Consider the following 19,844-nt stretch of genomic DNA (forward strand, 5'->3'; position numbering starts at 1 on the left):
GGTCTCTACCTCTTTCTTTGTCCTCTATGGCTTCGATGATAGATTACATATCATCGACGAGAATCACTTGGACTACCGATTCATGACGAGTCCGGATCCTCTCCAGCCAAAGCCTCCGGCCATTCCTCCTGTTAAGGGCCAGGATTTGTCCACGTCGCTTAAATGAAGATCTACAGCTCAGATGAAAAAAAAAAAAATTTGAATTTCTTTCATTTAACACAGCAGCAGTTTCCCTCCCATTCACTCCACGTTTTCCCTCCCTCTTTGAAGCTCTTTTTCCCTCCCTCTTCGAAGCTCTGGTGAAGGACGATTTGTGTAGTCGACGGCGAACATTGACGACGATCGGCGGCAAATCGAAGTCGGTGACGAACATCAACGGTGAACCAAGCTCTGGCGTCGATGTTCGAACTTTAACAGTACACCAAAAAATCCAATGTTTGAACTTTGAATCAAACCACCAAAGCATAAATTTGAGATGTTTACATTCCAGCTTCCTCTAAAAGGAGCACTTGAACCCTAGTGTGGTGTCCAATTGTTGTTTAGCAACTTTTATACATCTCAAAAAAGTAAAAAACAGAACAACAGTGGAAAGATATACTTTGAGACCTGGTTTAAGAAGTTGCAGTGAACAACACAGAAATTTTGTTTCCACTGCAAATTGACAAGATTGTAGAAAGTGAACCAGACCTCGCATTCCTTCTTCCATTTCTAAGTCAGTCGCCATAATTTTATAACATTTTTCCTTCTTCAAAATTTCTCAAGCCCTAATATCCCACAAAACATGGGGTACCTTCAAAACATTGGATTCAAAGTTCGAACATCGATGTCGAAGCTTGGTTCACCATCGATGTTAGCCGCCAACTTCGATTCGCCGCCGATCGTCGTCGATGTTCGCCGTGGACTTTGCCGATCGTCCTTCGCTAGAGCTTCGAAGAGGGAGGGAAAACGTGGAGTGAATGGGAGGGAAGCTGCTGTTGTGTTGAATGAAAGAAATTCAAATTTTTTTTTTTGCATCTGAGCCGTAGATCTTCATTTAAGCGACGTGGCCAAATCCTGGCCCTTGATAGGAGGAATGGTCGAGGCTTTGGCTAGAGAGGATCCGGACTCAGTCATGGCACCCAAAGGCTAACGAACCACTATCATTGTGTCAAAGAGACCGTCTTTCACATGAAACATCTCTACAAGCTTACCCCGTTTTTGTCTCGTTGAACCATTGGATCACTACCATCACACCATTTCCATACAGGTAACAAAACTCCATTTCACTCTCTATTTTCTGAAATGGGTTTCTATGAGTGAACTAGTTTCGAAATGATTTGATTTCAGTTATGAAATGGTGTGATTTCTTTGAAATGGGTTTCCTAGATAGTTTCTGTTTCTATTTTCTGAATCTAAAATGGGTTTATCAAATGGTTTCCATCTTTGATTTCGGATATTAGTCATTAGCACTCTGGCAAATTGTAGTAGAGATGAGAACTCTGTTTTTTGGACTTTGGTCCTCATACTTTGTGAATACTCGTAATCTGAGTGCTCTCATGCCTAATATTCTTCACTTAATGAATGTGAGGCATGATCTTGCTTCTTCACAAAAAGCATTCCTAATGATTTCTGTGAAATAGTTGTGAAATAGGTCTCTTTCTATGAAATGAGTTCTATGGGTTTCTCTTTAATGGGTTTCAGGGGCTTCTAATACATTAAAAGGCAAGAAATAAGGGATATCAAGCAAAAATGAGGCTGCTTCTGTTTCTAACTTTAACTATCAACTAAAGTTAATAGGAGTTTCTCTAATTAACTTTAGTTCATAAATTTTATTATTGAGTAATGGTTAATTTTTCCATTGTGATTCTGTGGGTGGTTTCCATTCCAATGTGATTCATTGCTCATCATCTTATTAATAAATATGATTCATGTTTCTAATTTTCTTATAATTTTTTTGTGATTCATGTTTCTTATGTTTATCATTTTCTTATGATTTTGTGAGTGAAAAGTTGATTATTTGATTCATGGTGTTGGAAGGAATACTTTTCTTTTATTCAGATAAGAAATGTTCTCCCTTAATTTCTTAAGCTTCTTCTTATATATTTCTTCTCTGTAGATCTTATTTATTTTGGGTGTATTATACGGTATTTGGGTGTATTTTTTTTTTATCTCTTTAAAATTGTGCTATGTTTTCTCTTATGTTGGTGTAAATAGGTGGTGCTTTTGGTGTTCCAAGAACTATTTTTGATTTTAGGTAAGAAACATCTTCTATTCATTTCTCATGCTTATTCTTATTTTTATTGGTTTACACATTTTAAATGTTAAATAACTACAAATCCTTCATTCACATTTGTTTCCTGTGGTTTTTAATATTACTGTTGGAATTTTTGCTCTATCCCAAATTCCTGTTTATTTATATTAATAATTGTTTTAGTTTAGTTTGGATTTTGTGAGCAGTATGTTAATTGGTGGTGTTTGGTTGGGTAGTGTTGGAACTCATTATTTTTATGACAATTTATAGAGAACAAATCTTACTTGAAAGTAATTAATTGATTGTCATTTTTCACAATTATATTTGATTTATATTGTTGAGTTTAAGGGATCCTGATATTGAGAATGGATAGGGTTTTGATTGTTGTTGATTGGTGCCTTTGGTTATTATTGATTTTTTAAGCTATTGTTTAATATAGTCCAAAGATTTACAGTTGTTACTTTTATATAATTTGTTGTAGTGTGGTGAACCAATTAAGTGACTAAATAATGTGGCTTGCTTATCTAATTGAGAAATGCATATCACTTTCAGTTGTAGTCATTTTCATTCTGACACTTTGTACTAGCTTATTTTTTAAATATTATTTATTAATTGTAAATATATAATTACTTAAGTAGTTAAATCTTGATTTACAGGTGGGGGATATAGTTGTTTTAAAAAGTATCATTAGATCAACAAAAACAGTTGCAATTGCAGTACTTAAAAGTACAGACCTATCTAAAGAAGTAAAAGGGGAAGAACTAGGATCTGACTAATATGGAAGGTACATGTTCAAGTGCCAGTCAAACTTAATGAGAGCTTGATCCGATCATATGGACTTATCAAAACAATTAGACAAGCTCATGTTGCTTGGCCTGCTCCATTTGTGGTATATTTCTTTCTTAAATACTAATTTCATTAACAAATTTATAGTAACTTAATATAATTTCAATTACCTTTATATGTTTATCTTTTGGATGCAGATTTCGCAAGTTATGGATGCCAGCCGAGAATATTTATATTAGTGAAGTTGAGAATTTGGAAACTGAATTTGTTTTAATAATGTCTCTCCGGAAGATGGATATCACTATGATTTTTCAAAATTTATAGTTGTAATAATTTTCTTTTAATTTTTTTTGCTTAAAGTTTGTTAGTGTGGTAGAATATTTTAGGGCAAATTACATATACACCCCTCGAGGTTTGGTTAAATTACAGATACCCCCCCTGAGGTTTCGGAAATTACATCCCGCCCCCTGAGGTTTGTATTTTCATAACAATTTACCCCCTGAGGTTTATATTTCATAACAAATTACCCCCTAATTTCTTATGCAAATATAGCATTCAGGGGGGAATTCGTAATTTCTCAAACCTCAGGGGGGTATCTGTAATTTAGCCAAACCTCGAGGGGTGTATATGTAATTTGCCCAATATTTTATAATTTTGATTATGATTTTTATTGCAATATAAATAAATTTATATTTTTAGATAAAAAAAGGATTGTGGTTTGAATTTTTTTTGTTTTGATGTGATGATCCTGTGGTGGTAATGTTTGTTTATTATTATGAAAATATTACAGGATGAATGGATGTCAAATTAATATAGGATGTGGCAATTAATATTCAATTATTTATAAAATCGATTAAATTTTTACAGGCATTTACACATGTTTAGTTGTGACTTTTAAAAGTGTCAATGAAAAGAACATATAAGTAGCATTTTATAGTAGTGGTAGTAGCTTTACAAAGTGTCACTAGTATAAGCTCCAATGGCACTTGTATCCATTTAATGACACAAATGTATTAGATTTAATGACATTTATGAAATTGTTAAAATATCAATTGTGGCATAATAAGGGCCATTAAAAATTCAGATAGTGACATTTTTTAGATTGTAAGTCTTCTTTGATGGCACTTGATAGCGTCACGAATAGAATTTACCATGACATTAAAGTATCACTAAAAGTCTTTAACCCTGATGGTGTAATGGCACTTACAAGTGTTATTGAAGTGTCACTAAGTCTTTTTTTAATGGCACTTGATAGTATTACAAATAGTGTTTATCATAACATCAAAGTGTCATTGAAAGTTTTTAGCCATGATGGTGTAGTGGCACTTGCAAATATCTACCGTGACACTGATATAAATGACACTTGTTCAAAATGCCACAAAACTAAAAAATGTCACTGAAAGAGTAGTTTAGTGACATTTTCAAGTGTCACTAAACTAAGAAAATGTTGTAGTGTGACATCCAAATAAAAAGTTTTTTAATTTTAAAGTTTAAAATATTAAATTATTTATTAAGGATATTTTAGTAATAGTTGTGTGTGCTAAATTTTTCAATTTTTTTTTTGGTATGCTTATCCTTAATGTATGAAAGTTTTATTATGAGTAAATTTCGACCAAATTCTCTGTTTATATTTGTGCCAAAGAAAAATATTTGGTGTTTTGAATTTGTGTAATTCGAATGGCTCAAATGTGTTAAAATAGTGTTGTTTTACACCCAAAACGACGTCGTTTTGAGTGTTTCGAGCCATTCGACTTATGAATTTTTGGACCACCTAGCATTGTTGTTGTACCAAATGGTCCATTAGAAGATGGACTAAACTGGTATAGAGTTTTCTAAAATAACGGAGGATAGTGGTATCACTACAAGAAAAGTGGGTTTATGAGACGGAACTATTTGCGACGGCACACTTGCCGTCTCAAAAAGTCACTTTTTGCGACGGCAGGAAATGCCGTCTCAAAAAAGCAGAGTATTTGCGACGGCACCATTTACCGTCTCAAAAAAGAAGAGCATTTGCGACGGCACTATTTGTCGTCTCAAAAAATGAGAGTATTTGTGACGGTATTTTCTGCCGTCGCAAATACTCTCATTTTTTGAGACGGCAAATAGTGCCGTTGCAAATACTTTTCTTTTTTGAGACGGCAAATGATGCCGTCGCAAATACTCTGCTTTTTTGAGACGGCATTTCCTGCCGTCGCAAAAAGTGACTTTTGTGTTCTTTTTTTTGTTTTTAGTGAATATTTTTAAAATTTTAAATATTTTTTTTAAAATGCACTTTACTTAGATGTATCTAAAAAATAAAAAAATTATGAAAAAATATTTTTAAAAATTAATAAATACGTAAAAATACAAAAAAAAAATGTATTGAATTATTTTTTTTTTTGTATTTTTGGTATTTAGTGAATTTTTAAAAGATTTTTTTTTACAACTTTTTTAATTTTTAGATGTATTTATGTTAGATGTGTCTAAAAATTAAAAAAAAAATACTTAAAATATTAAAAAAATTCAGTAAAAACAATATAACACGGAAAATAAGAAAGTATAATTTTTTCAAAAAGAGTTTTTTGAAAACTCTAACCTAGCATAGTGATTGTGGTTTTGAGATAGCTTCATATATATATATACAGTCACAAAATGGTTTGAATAAATTCAACGGTATTTTTCTGTAGCAAAACAAATTTAAAAAAACAATGTCGTCTTACTCTTTTGATATAACATTTCTCTTTTCATTCATTTTTTCATCTTTTTATCTCTCTATCTCTATCTCTCTATCTTCTCTTTATCTCTTTCACTCATCACTCTTCTTTCTCTGCCTGTCTGTTTCTCTCTCTCTCATTTTCTCTCTGTGTCTCTCGCCTATCTCTCTTCTCTCTATCTCTCTCATCTGTTTTCTCTCTCTGTCTCTCTCGCTCATCTCTCTTCTCTTTATCTTTCTCATTTATTTTTTTTCTCTCTCTTATCTTTCTACTTCTCTCTATCTCTCTCGCCAATTTCTCTTCTCTCTTGTCTCTCTCTTTTTCTGTGTCTCTCTCTTGCTCATCTCTTTTCGCTCTATTTCTCTCTTTTTTTGTTTATCTCTCGCTTATCTCTTGTTTCTCTCTCTTTTTCTATCTCTCCCCGTATCTCTCTCTCTCTCTCTCTCTTTCTCTCTCTATCTCTTTTTCTGTCTATCTCTCTCTCTCCCTGTTTCTTTCTCACTCATCACTCTTTTCTCTCTCTCTATCTATCTATTTGTCTATTTGTCTATTTATCCCTCACTATGTTCGCCTTGCTCACTCTCTTACTCCCATCTTCTCTATTTATCGAGCTCTTTCTCGATTTATCGATCTGCTATAAAAAAATACACTTTTAACAACCACTTTGTCTCTCTCTCACGCTCATCACTCTATCTTTGTCTCTCTTTTTATCTCTCTTCTTTATCTGTCTCTCACAAAATTAAAATATTTTTAAAATATTTAAAAAATTGATTTGAATTAAGCTTTGAAACGAGTTTTGAATTATGTGTTTGGATATGAGTTTCGAAGAGTAATGATTATATTTTGAATTGAGTTTTGAAAAATTGATGTAGAATTATAATTTGAAAGCTCAAAACAAACACCATACTTAAATCAATGGGTGGAACTATGACCACTACCATTACCACTCTCTTTGTCTTTTTTTTTTTCTATGTCTCTCTCGTTAATCTCTTTTCACTTTCTTTCTCTATCTTTTAGTTTATCTCTTGCTCATCTCTTGTTTCTCTCTCTTTTTCTATCTATCTATCTCTCTCTCTCCGTCTTTCTCTCTCTCTCACTCATCACTTTTCTCTCTCTCTGTCTTCCTGTGTGTCTGTCTGTTTGTCTCTCTCCCCCACTGTGTTCGCCTTGCTCACTCTCCTTATCATCTCTTCTTTATTTATTGAGCTCCCTTTCGATTTATCGATCCACTACAAGAAAATGCACTTTTAGCGACCACTTTGTCTCTTTATCGCTTATCACTCTGCCTCTTTCTCTGTCTCTCTATCTCTTTTCTCTATTCGTCTCTCACCCATCTCTCTCTCTCACCACCCATCTTCTCTACCACATTTACCACTACTGCAAATGCCATTCAACTACCACCATTCTTCTCTTTCTCTCTTTCACTCATTACTCTTTTTTCTCTGTCTGTTTGTCTATCTGTCTGTGTGTCTTTTGTTCATCTTTTTTCTCTTTATCTCTCTCATTTGTCTTCTCTCTCTGTCTTTCTCGCTCATCTCTCTTCTCTCTATCTCTCTCATCTCTTTTCTTTCTCTGTCTCTCTCGCTCATCTCTCTTTTTTCTCTCTCTTTGTCTATCTGTCTGTGTGTCTTTCGTTCATCTTTTTTCTCTCTATCTCTCTCATTTGTCTTCTCTCTCTGTCTTTCTCGCTCATCTCTCTTCTCTCTATCTCTCTCATCTCTTTTCTTTCTCTGTCTCTCTCGCCCATCTCTCTTTTTTCTCTCTCTTTGTCTCTCTCTCGCTCATCTCTCTTCTCTCTATCTTTCTATTTTTCTATTCTCTCTCTCGTTCATCTTTTTTCGCTCTCTTTCTCTCTCTTTTTGTATCGCTCATCTCTTGCTTCTATCTTTTTTTTCTGTCTCTCTTTCTCTATCTCTTTCTCTCTTTGTCTGTTTGTTTCTCTCTCTCTCTCCGTCTCTCTCTCTCACTCACTCATCACTGTTAATAGAAAATATTTTTCATTAAAATATTATCCTTACTTCTACCAAATAAAAAATAATAATAATAATTTTTCTTTCATTAAATATTCATTTATAATAAAAATGAAAATTATTATTATTTTTTTATTATTTAAATATTCATTTATGTTGAAAATTATTATTATTTTTTTCCCCAATCCCGCCGCTCGGTTCCCCCATTTTTTCCCATTCCCGCGCCCCTCAAAATCCCCAATCTCTTAGCACCAAATTCCCTAATTTCTACCAAAATGAAAAAACCCTAATCGTCTCCTCACTCTCCCAGTCTCATCTCAAGTTCAACTCATCACTGTCTCTCTCTCTCTCTCTCACTCTCTCGTTTCGTTGTTCTTCATATCTGCACCGATCACTCTCTGACTCTCTCGTTGTTCATCTCATCGCACCGATCATCGCACCGCCGATCTACTCACAGGTAAACTCTCTCTCTCAATCTTTGTCTCTCTCTCTCTCGCCCCGATCGTTGTTTTTTTTTTGTTATATATATATCAGATATCTCTCTGATCTGATCTGTCTCCCTCACTCTCTTATCTCATCATTCTCACTTTCTGGTTTTGCATCTCTGTACCGATCGACTCACAGGTAAGCCTCTCTCTCTCTCTCTCTCTCCCTGATCTCTCATCTCTGCACCGATCGAACAGATCTGTTCTGTTTGTTTGTTTTGGACCAACAGATCTGTTCTATTTGTTTTGGAATCTGTGTGTTTGTTTTGGACCAACTTCTCTTTTACTACAATTTTAGGCTGATTCAGTATCATCAACACGACAATCGACTGCTCAACCTCCACAGAATGAGGTATCTTCTTCACAACTTTCTTTACTACTTTTTTTTTTGGGGGTCTCATTTCAGTGCTAGCTGTTACATTCATGGTTGTTAGAATCATCCGATTTGATTCATATAATTTGATACGAGTTTCAACAAAATACGGTTTGAATTGTTCTCTTGAATCAAAAAATGAGTGATTAAATATATATTTTTAAATGTGAGACTGATGAGATGTATACGAATATATAGAGTTATATTTAGTAATTATATTACATTCATGGTTTATATATATTTTTAAATGTATATAAATATATAGAGTTATATTTAGTAATTATAGTTTGAAAAAATTGGCTTGACTTTGGAACTGTAAATTGTAATTATATTTAGTAATTATAGTTTCAAGATTTAAGGTTCTAATAAATTGTAAGAAAAGGGTAGTAGGTATGTAGATCAAATATGACTGAAATTGGCTTGACTTTGAAACTATCAGGTTGCTGGACTTCAGAGAAAACATAGCTGGAATTCTTTGACAGTAGCTTTTCTTTTGGTTTGTAGAATTGAAGTAGATGACAATTGGTATGGGAATGGATTAAGAAACATTTTGTCTCTATTTATGCAGAGACTGTTTTTTGATCGTGGTTAGTTCGTAAATTGGGGTGTCAGACCTCCCTAAACCTTTAATCTTGTGATATAGGCTTATGTATCTAGAAATTGGGTATGGATACGTGGAGTTGTGGACACTCCCTGAACATTTAAATATATTGTCTATTGTATGATATTATGACATAAGATGATGTTATTATTTGGAAATATAGTTGAAATAAAATGTGATTTAGGGGAAAAAGGAGATACCTATCCCCCATTCATGTAAGGCTAAAAATTTTTCTTTACTATCAAATGTGAGCTTCTGTTCTGAACATTGTTAATTATTAGAGGATCCAAGTGTCTAAATTTGAGTACAAAGGTTGGACGCATATACCATGCAACGGTGTTGGACCTTGTGTTGGACCTTAACGGATTCTTCATAATTATTGGACCTATTATACTCTTCCAAAGACTATTATATTTGTTTATCCATTCAATAGCTGTGGCACCACCCAACCTATTACAAAATTATAAAAATCATCTTTTTCCCAGTGCTTAGCATGAAAATTAATGGTATAACTTTCTTAATAAGGGATTGAAGTAGTACCTGATTGCTCAGTTTTTACTAACTACTTTGCTCACAAATCAAAAGCAACTTGGACTTGCAATTTCTTATAATAGTTTCATATATTGTACTATGAAAGTAAACTTCATGGTCTACCATGTTAATTTCTAGGTACATCATTCATTTTCTTAAAATCAAACCTCAAGATTATCACCAGGTTCAATTAAAGCCTTCAGGACACAGTTCTCACCATAGAAATTTGGGGCTTTATAGCAAAACTATTTTACTCATCTAAAACTTTTCATTTTTGTTAAAATGATGTGGACTTTTAACTAAGTCTTCCCCTTGGGTAGATTCAGCACTTGGATTGCACGGCTCAAACCCCCTCATACACAAACGGAAAAAGTCCTAACAAAATCAACAGCAAAACCAAATTTCTTTTCTTTTCTTTTTTTTTTTTTGCAAAATAATCGCACTATGTGAAAACATGTTTTTAGTTATATATGAAAACATCTCTGATCTTGTTTTCTTATGTATTTACTTTAGCCCATTAATTTCTCTCTCTCTCTCCCCATCTGTGTGACATTCATTTCATGTGTAATTTGTGGCATTTCACAATTCCATGTTGCTTGCATACGTTTCTTATATAAGCATAGTTGATGTTGAAATCAAAATAAACATGTTTACATGGGATGTGTCCTAACAGATTCATTTTGGGCGAAATTAAAGATGGCTGCAAAAAAGAAGGTAAGAATGCTTGTGGTGGTCATACTTTATGAACATAATAAATATACTCACAGCACCGTAATTAATTTTAATGTGTGATCACTGTGTGCATGGAAATTATAAATAGCAAACTTTTTTTTTTTGCTTTGAAGTTAACTCTCCTTGACAACCACATTACATTATACTTTTAGTGTGGAACACATGCATTCTATATGAAATTTGCATTCTTATCTCAGGAGAGCTAGCATATAATTTTTCGATGATACTATTATTGCTTCAATTTTCTGGTTAGAGTTTCCATTTCATATTTTTCATCTCTTTGGAGATATGTTTACTCAAAAAATCGTAATAGCATATTTAATATTCATAATGAATATCAAATAAGACAATCAACCAACATAGCTAAATTATAATGATTGTTTTCGATGTATGGGTTGATTATTCGTAATGACAGTGAATAGATACTGGCCATATAGATATAGCATCTATACGAAACACCCTTTTAGTTGGGTCTTTTTTTTATTTAATTTATCTACATGACAGGTTATTCTATTTGATATCATGCTAGGTAGTCAGAAAACATTTGTTAAGAACTTAATTAAGGGTTTATGTTTTTAGATAGTTTTGTTTTAAATTGTTTCGGGACGCTCTAGTCTTGCAATGAGGCATACTTAAAAGTTTCAAAGAGTTTGTGAAAAATGCTAGAGTAGTTTGCTATTTTTCTTAAGTTGTTTATAAACATGTAGCTCTCATTTAAGGCCCTGTTGTCCCTCCTCAATGTTACTTTCCACAGTCTTATATTTCCTATTCTGTGTTAATTTCTAAGCATTGTTTGACAAGTTTGCATAAATGACCAAAATGTTATTTTTTATGTAGTCCATATGATCTCAGTTTTCATTTTCACACCCTTCTTTGCCTTTCACTGATGAAACCACCTTTTTTTTTATATTATTTTTTTTACTTTTCACTTGCAATTAATACAGGGAAATATTCTTTATCGATTTCCATCACTGCAACATACAGCTTCTCCTCAGAGGAGTGGAAGGAAGGAATATCTTTTCAGGTATCAAACTTTGAATTTATTGTTCTACATTTCAATTTTTCACATATTACCATATGTATATTTATATGTTCTTCATGTTGATCATGTTGAATTTTTTTGTAAGCTTGTCTTAAAACCTTACAGACTAGTAGATTTTCAAATCATATTTGAATTTATGGGGTTGGTGAAATCAGATCTTCAAGCATTTAACCATTTTACTGTTGCAGTATTGTTGTCCATTGCGAGAGTCCGGAAGTTTAGTGAGTGTTCAATCGGAATTTTGAAGACAACAATAACTACATCATACCGTGATTACAGTTTTTCCAAGTAAGGGTTGAAGGGTATTAAGTTCTATCTCATGTTTAAAGTTAATATAGTACAGTGGTAGTAATGTTGTAACCCAAGTTCAAATGGGTTTTTGTGGTGCTAATATGTTCCATGGAAATTAAAGCTATCCAATTTGATAAAATATGATTTTAGTGGAATTTAATTTGAAATTCCAGACTTTGTTGAGTTGTGCTGAATCAGGTTTGTGGGATTTTTAATTGAGTTCATCACGGCATGGATGGTAATCAAACGTAGTTATCTTGTATTCCAGGAAGCATGTTTAATTGGGTTAGTTTTGTAGGATTTAATTTCATGTACTAGTGGCCAATTAGTTTGAATTGTTGTGATATCATAGCCATATTAATGTAGTGGCTTTTATTTCAGACATTTGATGTTTGTCACCTGTTGCGGGATTGGTGTTTAGGTGTATGATTTTGTGACTTGGAGAACTGTCGGTGTGTCTTGATAATTTAGACTAATGATGGTTTTAAAGGATGCACATTTTAATTTTAAATTTTTTGTTTTAGTCTAGTTTTAATATAATCCTTATTTTTCAGGGTTTGTAATTGGCTACCGGATGACTTGAAGGAAGAATATGTGCATAGTGTGAAAGTAGTGGAGAAGGCGGTGTTGAGAGCTGTAATTTTCTCTTGTTTTTCTATTTTGTTCATTTGAAATCATCTGTGCCATGGCAGACATGAAGATGTGAATAAGATATATGTTCTTATTGCTAAACTTTAGTGAGATGATGCTAGTGATGCCCTTTCTTCTGTTAGCTTTATATTGCTGCTTAGTTAGTTTTTCTTGTACAATGTATGACAGCAAAAAGAAAAAAATGGAAGATCATTTTCATATTTTTAATTATGGATGAATTTTTATTTATATACTGGACTTTTTATATTATTATGTAATTATCGATTTTTTTTAAAGTTATTTTTTATTTAATACAGGTCATTTTCATAATTTTAATAATTTTATTACATTGTTTTTTTTTTTTTTTTGGAGACGGCAGCACACATCGTCTAAAAAAAAAATTGAATCAGGATTTTTTGCGACGGCACCTTTACTGTCGCAAAAGATAGGGAATTGGTTGAAATGTAATGCTTTTAGCGACGGTTTTATTGTCGTCGCCAATAGTCTTTTAACGACAGTTCAGGGGCTGTCTCAAATAAACCTTTAGCGACGGTATTTTTTGCCGTCGCAAAAGACATTTTTAGCGACGGCAACACAATGCCGTCTCAAAAAAACTCAAATTTTTACGTGTTATTTGCGACAGAATTTTTCCGTCGCAAAAAGGGCATTTTGCCGTCGCAAAAAAAAGGCGACGGCATTATGTCGTCGCTAAAACCCTTTTGCAACCCTCTTTGTTGCGACCCCCCATTTGCCGTCGCAAAAAGTCACTGACCATTGCAAAAAACCTTTTGAAGACGGCGTTTGGAGTATTTGCGACGGCGTTTTGCCATCGCAAAAAACCAATTTTTTTGTAGTGTATTTAGAAGGGAGTGACTGTGTAATTTCCTATATATACGAGGGGTGTTGGTGTCATTTAATCCAAAATTTAATAATTATTTTTTACATTTCCTCTAATTTGAAGGAGTTTTGTATGAATTATCAGTAGACACTACAACAAATAATAGTTTTAGAGACTAAATGTTTTGATCTTTAAAAGTGTAAATTTTGTTACAAAAGATATTTAGAGACCAATTTCTATCGTCATAAGGATAGTCGCTAAAAGGTTGTCCTAAAAAGTAAAAAACAAGGCTTTTAGCAACAAAATTTTAAAAATGTCACTAATAAATAGACCTTTAGAGACAAAATAATTTGGTCTCAAAATAGTTTATTTTTTGAGACACAAAATTTGGTCCAAAAAAAATAATAATTCATCACTAATGTCTAATTTTCGTTGTTAAAAATATAATGACGATAATTTTCGCAACAAAAATATTTGGTTTCTAAAAAATAATTTTGTTCCTAAATTTTAATTTCTAAAATCTTAATTTTTTGTAGTGAGAGAAATGCTTGTGACTCATACTTTAAGTAACACAATTTACTCAAGGTTGATTTGGGAAGTAGATTTTTTGTTAAAACATTAGCTAAAAAAAAATGAAATGTTTCGAAATGATTTTTTGATTTTTTACGAAAAAACGTATAAATAATAGAGAAAATTTTGAAAAGTAGGTTAAAAGCTAACTTTTTGATTTTTTTTTTTTTAAATCATATAAAAAAAAAAGAGGTAATGTGACTCAAAAGAGATTAAAAGTCAAACTTCTGTCCAAAAGAGGCCGAAATCATTGATTTTTTCTTATCTGAATTTTTGAATTTTTTACTAACTTTTTTTATTTTTTATTTTTATTTTTTAAAAACTTTTTTTGTCACTTGCCAAATAAAACCTCATAATGATATGGTAAGGGGATAAAGATTTCCATAGTTGAGAAGTTAATTATAAGAAGCATAAACCATTAACCTCCAGTTTTAACTTCTCTATGTCTCTTTCTTTTTTTTATTTTTATTTTTATTTTTTTATTTTTTTTATTTTTATCTTTACCGTACTTGTTGATTAACCGGATAGTATGCTTATGGAGATCCATTAATTTGTCCTTTATATTTGTATCAATTAAATATTTTGTTTGGAACAAAATGAGTGTTAAGTTTTTTCATCTTTCCGTTATCCTATCTTATGATATGGACTTAGGAATTCACTTCAATGGGCTAATTGTAACCAATGCCATACAAACTAGACAAGAACTAGAATATATTGCTTTATAGTATTCTTTGAGGATATCAATCAAATGAAACCACCTCATAAAATAGTCACTGACAACCTCAATCCAAAAAAATATAAATACCATCCTCTCACCCCTTCATTCACACAAACAAACTCAATCCCATATTATTATTCACTCTTTAACTTTCCTTCACATTTCTACAAGATCATGGGTGTTGTGACATTCACCAATGAGTACACTTGCCCAATCCCTCCGACTAGGGCATTCAAGGCATTGATACTTAACGGTGACAACTTGATCCCAAAACTCATGCCACAAGCTTTTAAGAGCATCGAACTCATCCAAGGTGATGGCGGGGTTGGAAGCATCAAGCAAATCAACTTTGCTGAAGGTTAGACATTCTAAACATACAAAAACACCAAATTTTACTTTATGCTAATAATTTAAAAAGTTTTGAATTGATATGAGTGTTTGTCGATACAGGCGGCCCATTTAAGTCCGTGAAACATAGAGTTGATGAGGTCAATGAAGAGGCATGCAAGTACAATTACACTTTGATTGAAGGCGATGTCTTGATGGATAAGTTCGAGAAGATTTGTTATGAGATTGAGCTTGTGGCCTCCCCAGATGGCGGTAGCATTACCAAGTCGACAACCAAATACTATCCATTGGGCAATTATGTGATTAATGAGGAGGAACTCAAGGTCGGGATGGAAAACGCTGGAGGAATGTTTAAGGTTGTGGAGGACTACCTCATCCAAAACCCTAATGTCTATGCTTAATGTCTCTTCTGGCATTTAAAGATTCTCAATCCTATTTAAGTCATGAAAGGGTGTGCTTTTTGTTTTTGTCTACATATAATTCACCTTTGGCTTCTAATAAAATGGTACCCACCAGTCATCACAGGTTTGTTGCATTGCAATGTGTATTCTTGATTTAACATATGTAGTCTTTCTTTGTTCCAATAATGAAAGAACTCAGAGAAAAAGAAGTTTGGCTCATAATCTTGGAAAAGAATAGAGTATGTTTTTTTTTTTTTTTTTTTTTTTTGAAAGCTAGCACATATGAATGAGAAAACTTTTTTTTTTTTTTTTTTTATCTCTCTTTACCTTGTACCCTCCTTACTCCAAGCAAGCAATTTCAAAACACTTTTATGGAAAGATTTAAAATATGATGTTTGCCTAGTTTGGTAGGATTAATAAGTAAATTTATTTAGCTTATTGGATTAAAAAAGTTAATTAATGATGTTTAGTTGTAATTTTAGGTTTAGCTTATTTGACTTTTTAGTGAGATTTTCTCAAACTACAATTTGTAACTTTTTAAATTTATTTGAAACCCTTAAACATGTATAGACAAAAGTGTCCCATCTTTATTGCCTTAATTATAACTTTTGATGGCATCTTGGATATTCACATAACAAAAAGACTATTTTTTTTTTTAATCGGCAAAAAGAAGACTTTATTGATGGAAAAAGAAAAGTTATATCAATAAAGAGGAGCTTGGAGCTAAAACAAGCTCTAACTTCCTAGTTGGTGAGAAACCAACGAGCCAACAAAACATAGGAAAAAGAAAACAAGGAAAACCAGATCAGATACACAGCACTCATTTGAAGCACCAATCAAAACAGGCCCTGCACTAACCCATTTTAGGCACCAAAACAGAACAGATAGATCAGATTTGCCTTGAGCTACATTGCCATGAATTACAACAGCCCAAACCACCCACCAAAATTTTAAACCAACACTGCAGCAAATCAGATCCGATACACCAGCAGCCCTTCAGCAGCAGCCCACCAAAATCATAAACCAACACAGCTGCAGCCCTTCAACTAAACCACCCACCAAAATTTTAAACCAACACAGCAGCAGTTCAGATCAGACAAACCAGATACACCAGCACCCAGCCATGAGCATATCAGCAAAACATAATAGGCACTACAACGGCCCTTCAGAAACAGATCATCCTCTGCATCAATTGCACCAGAGCAGAATTATCCAGAAACAGCAGTACACAGGTTAAACCCTCAGTGCATGAGGCAGAATTTCACATTTTGCAAATTAAACACCAGATCATCAACTGAATAACAAATGGAAGGACTAGAGGCTCTGAACCACATTGCAACCCGTGTTTTGATAAGATCACACAACTTTCCAAAATCCAACTGTGACTCGTTAAAGATGGTTTTATTCCTTTGCTTCCATAACGACCAAAACATTGCCAGTGGGATTATCTTCCAGATTACCTTCAATCTGTTTTTGCATCTAAACCCAGTCCACCATTGAATGAGACCCACCACTGACCCCGGCTGTACCCAAGATACATCCCACCATCCAATAATATTAGACCAAACTCTCCAACTAAACAAACAACACAGCAGCACATGAGATACAGTTTCCCTTTCATTTCTGCAGAATACACAATTAACATCAGAGTTGGCACTTAGGATTCCAATTCTTTGCAAATATGTAGAAGTCTTGATCCTCTCTTTCCATACTAGCCAAGCAAAAAATTACACTTTCGGAGGTGCAACATTCTTCCAAATGAGCTCCACCACTTTTGCAGGCATGGTAGATGTTAACTCACTCCACTTGTAGGTAGATGAAACAGTAAATATTCCAGATCTGTCCGCAGCCCAAGACAACCCATCTACCACCCCATACCTGAGCTCAGGAGCAGTTTGTAGCAACTCCTTCATCTTCCTCAATTCTTCAACTTCCCATTGAAACAATGCTCTTTTGAATGACAAGTCTCACTCCCCACTACCATTACTCCTACTTTTAATCACTGCCACTGATATATCTTGCTGCATAGACACAGAATATAATCTAGGAAATAAATTCTTTAAACAGTCACCACCAACCCATTGATCCAGCCAAAAACTTATGAGCCTCCCATCCCCAATGGTGATCTTTGAATTGGCCTTAAATACCTCTAGCAGTTGTGGACACTTAAAAGCAACCTTCAAAATGTCCCTCCATACCATAGAATATCTGGAGTTTGCATCTTGAGCTGGCCACCTAAGCCCACCATTATGTGGGTACTTGCTGATAATCACTTGTTTCCAAATAGAGTCAGATTCACTCCCAAACCTCCACCACCATTTGAGAAGAAGACATTCATTCGTGATTCTCACCTTTCTAATACCCAGACCCCCGTTACTTTTGCTTTGAGTAATTTCTTCCCATTTTACCATGTGAATCTTCCTTCTAAGTTCATCACCCCCCCACAAAAATCTGGACTGAATTCTATCAATCTCTTTGGCTACCCCTTCAGGCATTCTAAACAAAGATAAGTAAAACACTGGTAGTGAAGATAGCACAGACTTGATCATTGTCAACTGACTAGCGAAGGAAAGAAGCCTACGCTTCCATGAAGCAAGCTTTGATTTGAAGTTATCAATGACAGGTTGCCAAGACCTTCTCCTCCTTGGATTAGCCCCCAATGGCATCCCTAAATACTTCAAAGGTAGTCTATGATGCAGGCAATTTAGTATGGTAGCAAAATCTTTGGTAAGGTCTTCATTAATACCAACACCACACACTACACTCTTGTGATAATTTATCTTCAACCCAGACAAGATTTCAAAACATCTCAATATTCTTTTGATATTAAGCACCTCCTCCCTCCTTGCCTCACAAAACAAGATTGTGTCATCAGCAAATTGTAGGTGAGTAATAGTAAGATCATTTGAACCAACTGATGCACCCTTGATCAATCCAGCCTGGACAGCTCTATGCAACAGAATATTAAGACCCTCAGCTACGATGTTAAAGAGAAAGGGTGATAAAGGATCACCTTGTCTGAGACCCCTTTGAGGACTAAACTCAGCTGTAGGTGATCCATTCACCAGAATAGAGATTTTGGCAGTTAAGACACATTCCTTCATCCATTTGATCCATTTTGCACCAAAACCAAAATTTGATAACATGGAGAAGAGGAACCCCCAATTTATTGAATCATATGCTTTCTTGAAATCAAGCTTTAATACAAGACCTTTCTTTTGCTTCTTCTTCCAATCATCAACAATCTCATTAGCAATCAGGATACCATCAAGAATGCTTCTACCCCCTATAAAAGTTGATTGAGACTCACTAATGATCCTTGGTAAAACAGCTTTGAGTCTACTAGATAACACTTTGGAAAGCACTTTGTACAATGATCCAATAAGACTGATTGGCCTAAAATCACTTAGAGAAGAAGGGTTTTCGTTCTTTGGAAGCAAGGCTACAAAGGAGCTATTAATACCAATGACCAACTTTGAGTTGGTATTAAACTCACTCATGAACTGCATCACATCCCCTTTAATTATTTGCCAACACTTCTGGAGCATCAAAAGGTTAAATCCATCCAAGCCAGGGGCCTTATTCCCATCACAACTCTTAAGAGCTGCCATAACTTCAGATTCTATGAACTCAGCTTCCAAAGCAACACACTCCTCTTCTTCCCCAATAGACTTAAAAGGACCATATAAACCATGATTCTGAAAACTGCCTCTGAAAGTGATTGAACACTTCTGTTCTAATTTCCTTAGGATCTTCAGTGAAGACCCCATTAACCTCAATTGAGCAAAATGCATTCCTATTTCTTCTCGTGGAGGCCATGACATGGAAAAATTTGGTATTTCTATAGCCTTTTAGTGACTAGTTAGCTCTAGACTTTTGCAACCATACCCATTCAACCATTTTACTCAAATTCCATGCTTCACCTTTTAACTCCCTAAATTTAGATCTCTCTGCCTCAGTGAGTAATCTTTGTTCAGCTACCAAATCCAAGACATGTATCTCCTCCTCCAGTTGCTTGAGTTTTAAATCCACCTTACCAAACACCTCCAGGTTCCATCTTTTCAATGCTGCTTTAAGTAATCTTAGTTTCTGTAAGCATTTGAAACCAGCCCAACCATTGACATGAGATTCAGCACAAACTTTCTGCACAAAATTCTTAAACTTCGGATGAAGACACCAGGCATTTAGAGACCTAAAAGGCTTTGGACCCCAATCTCTTTCATCTTCCATCATTAAAATAGGGCAATGATCTGAGAGCCTTCTTGGTAATCTCCATAGTTTAAAATTAAATTTTTGCAACCAATCTGGACTGAGTAAAAATCTGTCCAGCCTGCTCCATTTGTCACCATTCTGAGAATTACACCAAGTAAACTTTCTCCCCAACATTGGTAAGTCACACACTTCCAAGTTATCGATTAGCTCGTTAAAATCCTTCATACCACCACATCTTTGGGAACAACCTACCCTCTCAGAATATGTCCTAATTTCATTAAAATCGCCCCCCAAGCACCAAGGGTTAATAAAGTTTCTCTTTACATTCTTCAAAGTTTCCCATAATCCCTTTCTCTTAGCACCATTGGTCGGGCCATAAACATTCACAATAAC

General features: G+C 34.1%; 1 protein-coding gene and 1 long non-coding RNA gene across 2 annotated transcripts; both read left to right on the forward strand.

Annotated features, from left to right (window-relative positions):
• The first annotated feature begins 1,115 nt into the window (after positions 1 to 1,115).
• Positions 1,116 to 3,086, forward strand: LOC145794582 (uncharacterized). Its single transcript, XR_014334498.1, has 3 exons — positions 1,116 to 1,246; positions 2,194 to 2,233; positions 2,887 to 3,086. It is a non-coding gene; the product is annotated as an uncharacterized LOC145794582 (long non-coding RNA).
• An 11,578-nt stretch (positions 3,087 to 14,664) lies between these two features.
• On the forward strand, positions 14,665 to 15,452 carry LOC114292039 (major strawberry allergen Fra a 1.06). Its single transcript, XM_028235947.2, has 2 exons — positions 14,665 to 14,848; positions 14,941 to 15,452. The coding sequence occupies exons 1-2, from the start codon at positions 14,665 to 14,667 to the stop codon at positions 15,237 to 15,239; spliced, it is 483 nt and encodes a 160-aa protein (XP_028091748.2). The 3' UTR covers positions 15,240 to 15,452.
• The last annotated feature ends 4,392 nt before the right edge of the window (positions 15,453 to 19,844 follow it).

The sequence above is a fragment of the Camellia sinensis genome, chromosome 7, assembly GCF_055761805.1.
Source record: "Camellia sinensis isolate YWXY chromosome 7, ASM5576180v1, whole genome shotgun sequence".
Lineage (NCBI taxonomy): Eukaryota > Viridiplantae > Streptophyta > Magnoliopsida > Ericales > Theaceae > Camellia > Camellia sinensis.

Excerpts from the sequence above, each read along its gene's own strand:
- LOC114292039 (XM_028235947.2), top strand. The coding sequence starts at position 14,665 with ATGGGTGTTGTGACATTCACCAATGAGTACACTTGCCCAATCCCTCCG. Across the intron at positions 14,849-14,940 it reads GCAAATCAACTTTGCTGAAG|GCGGCCCATTTAAGTCCGTG; the intron begins GTTAGACATTCT and ends TTGTCGATACAG.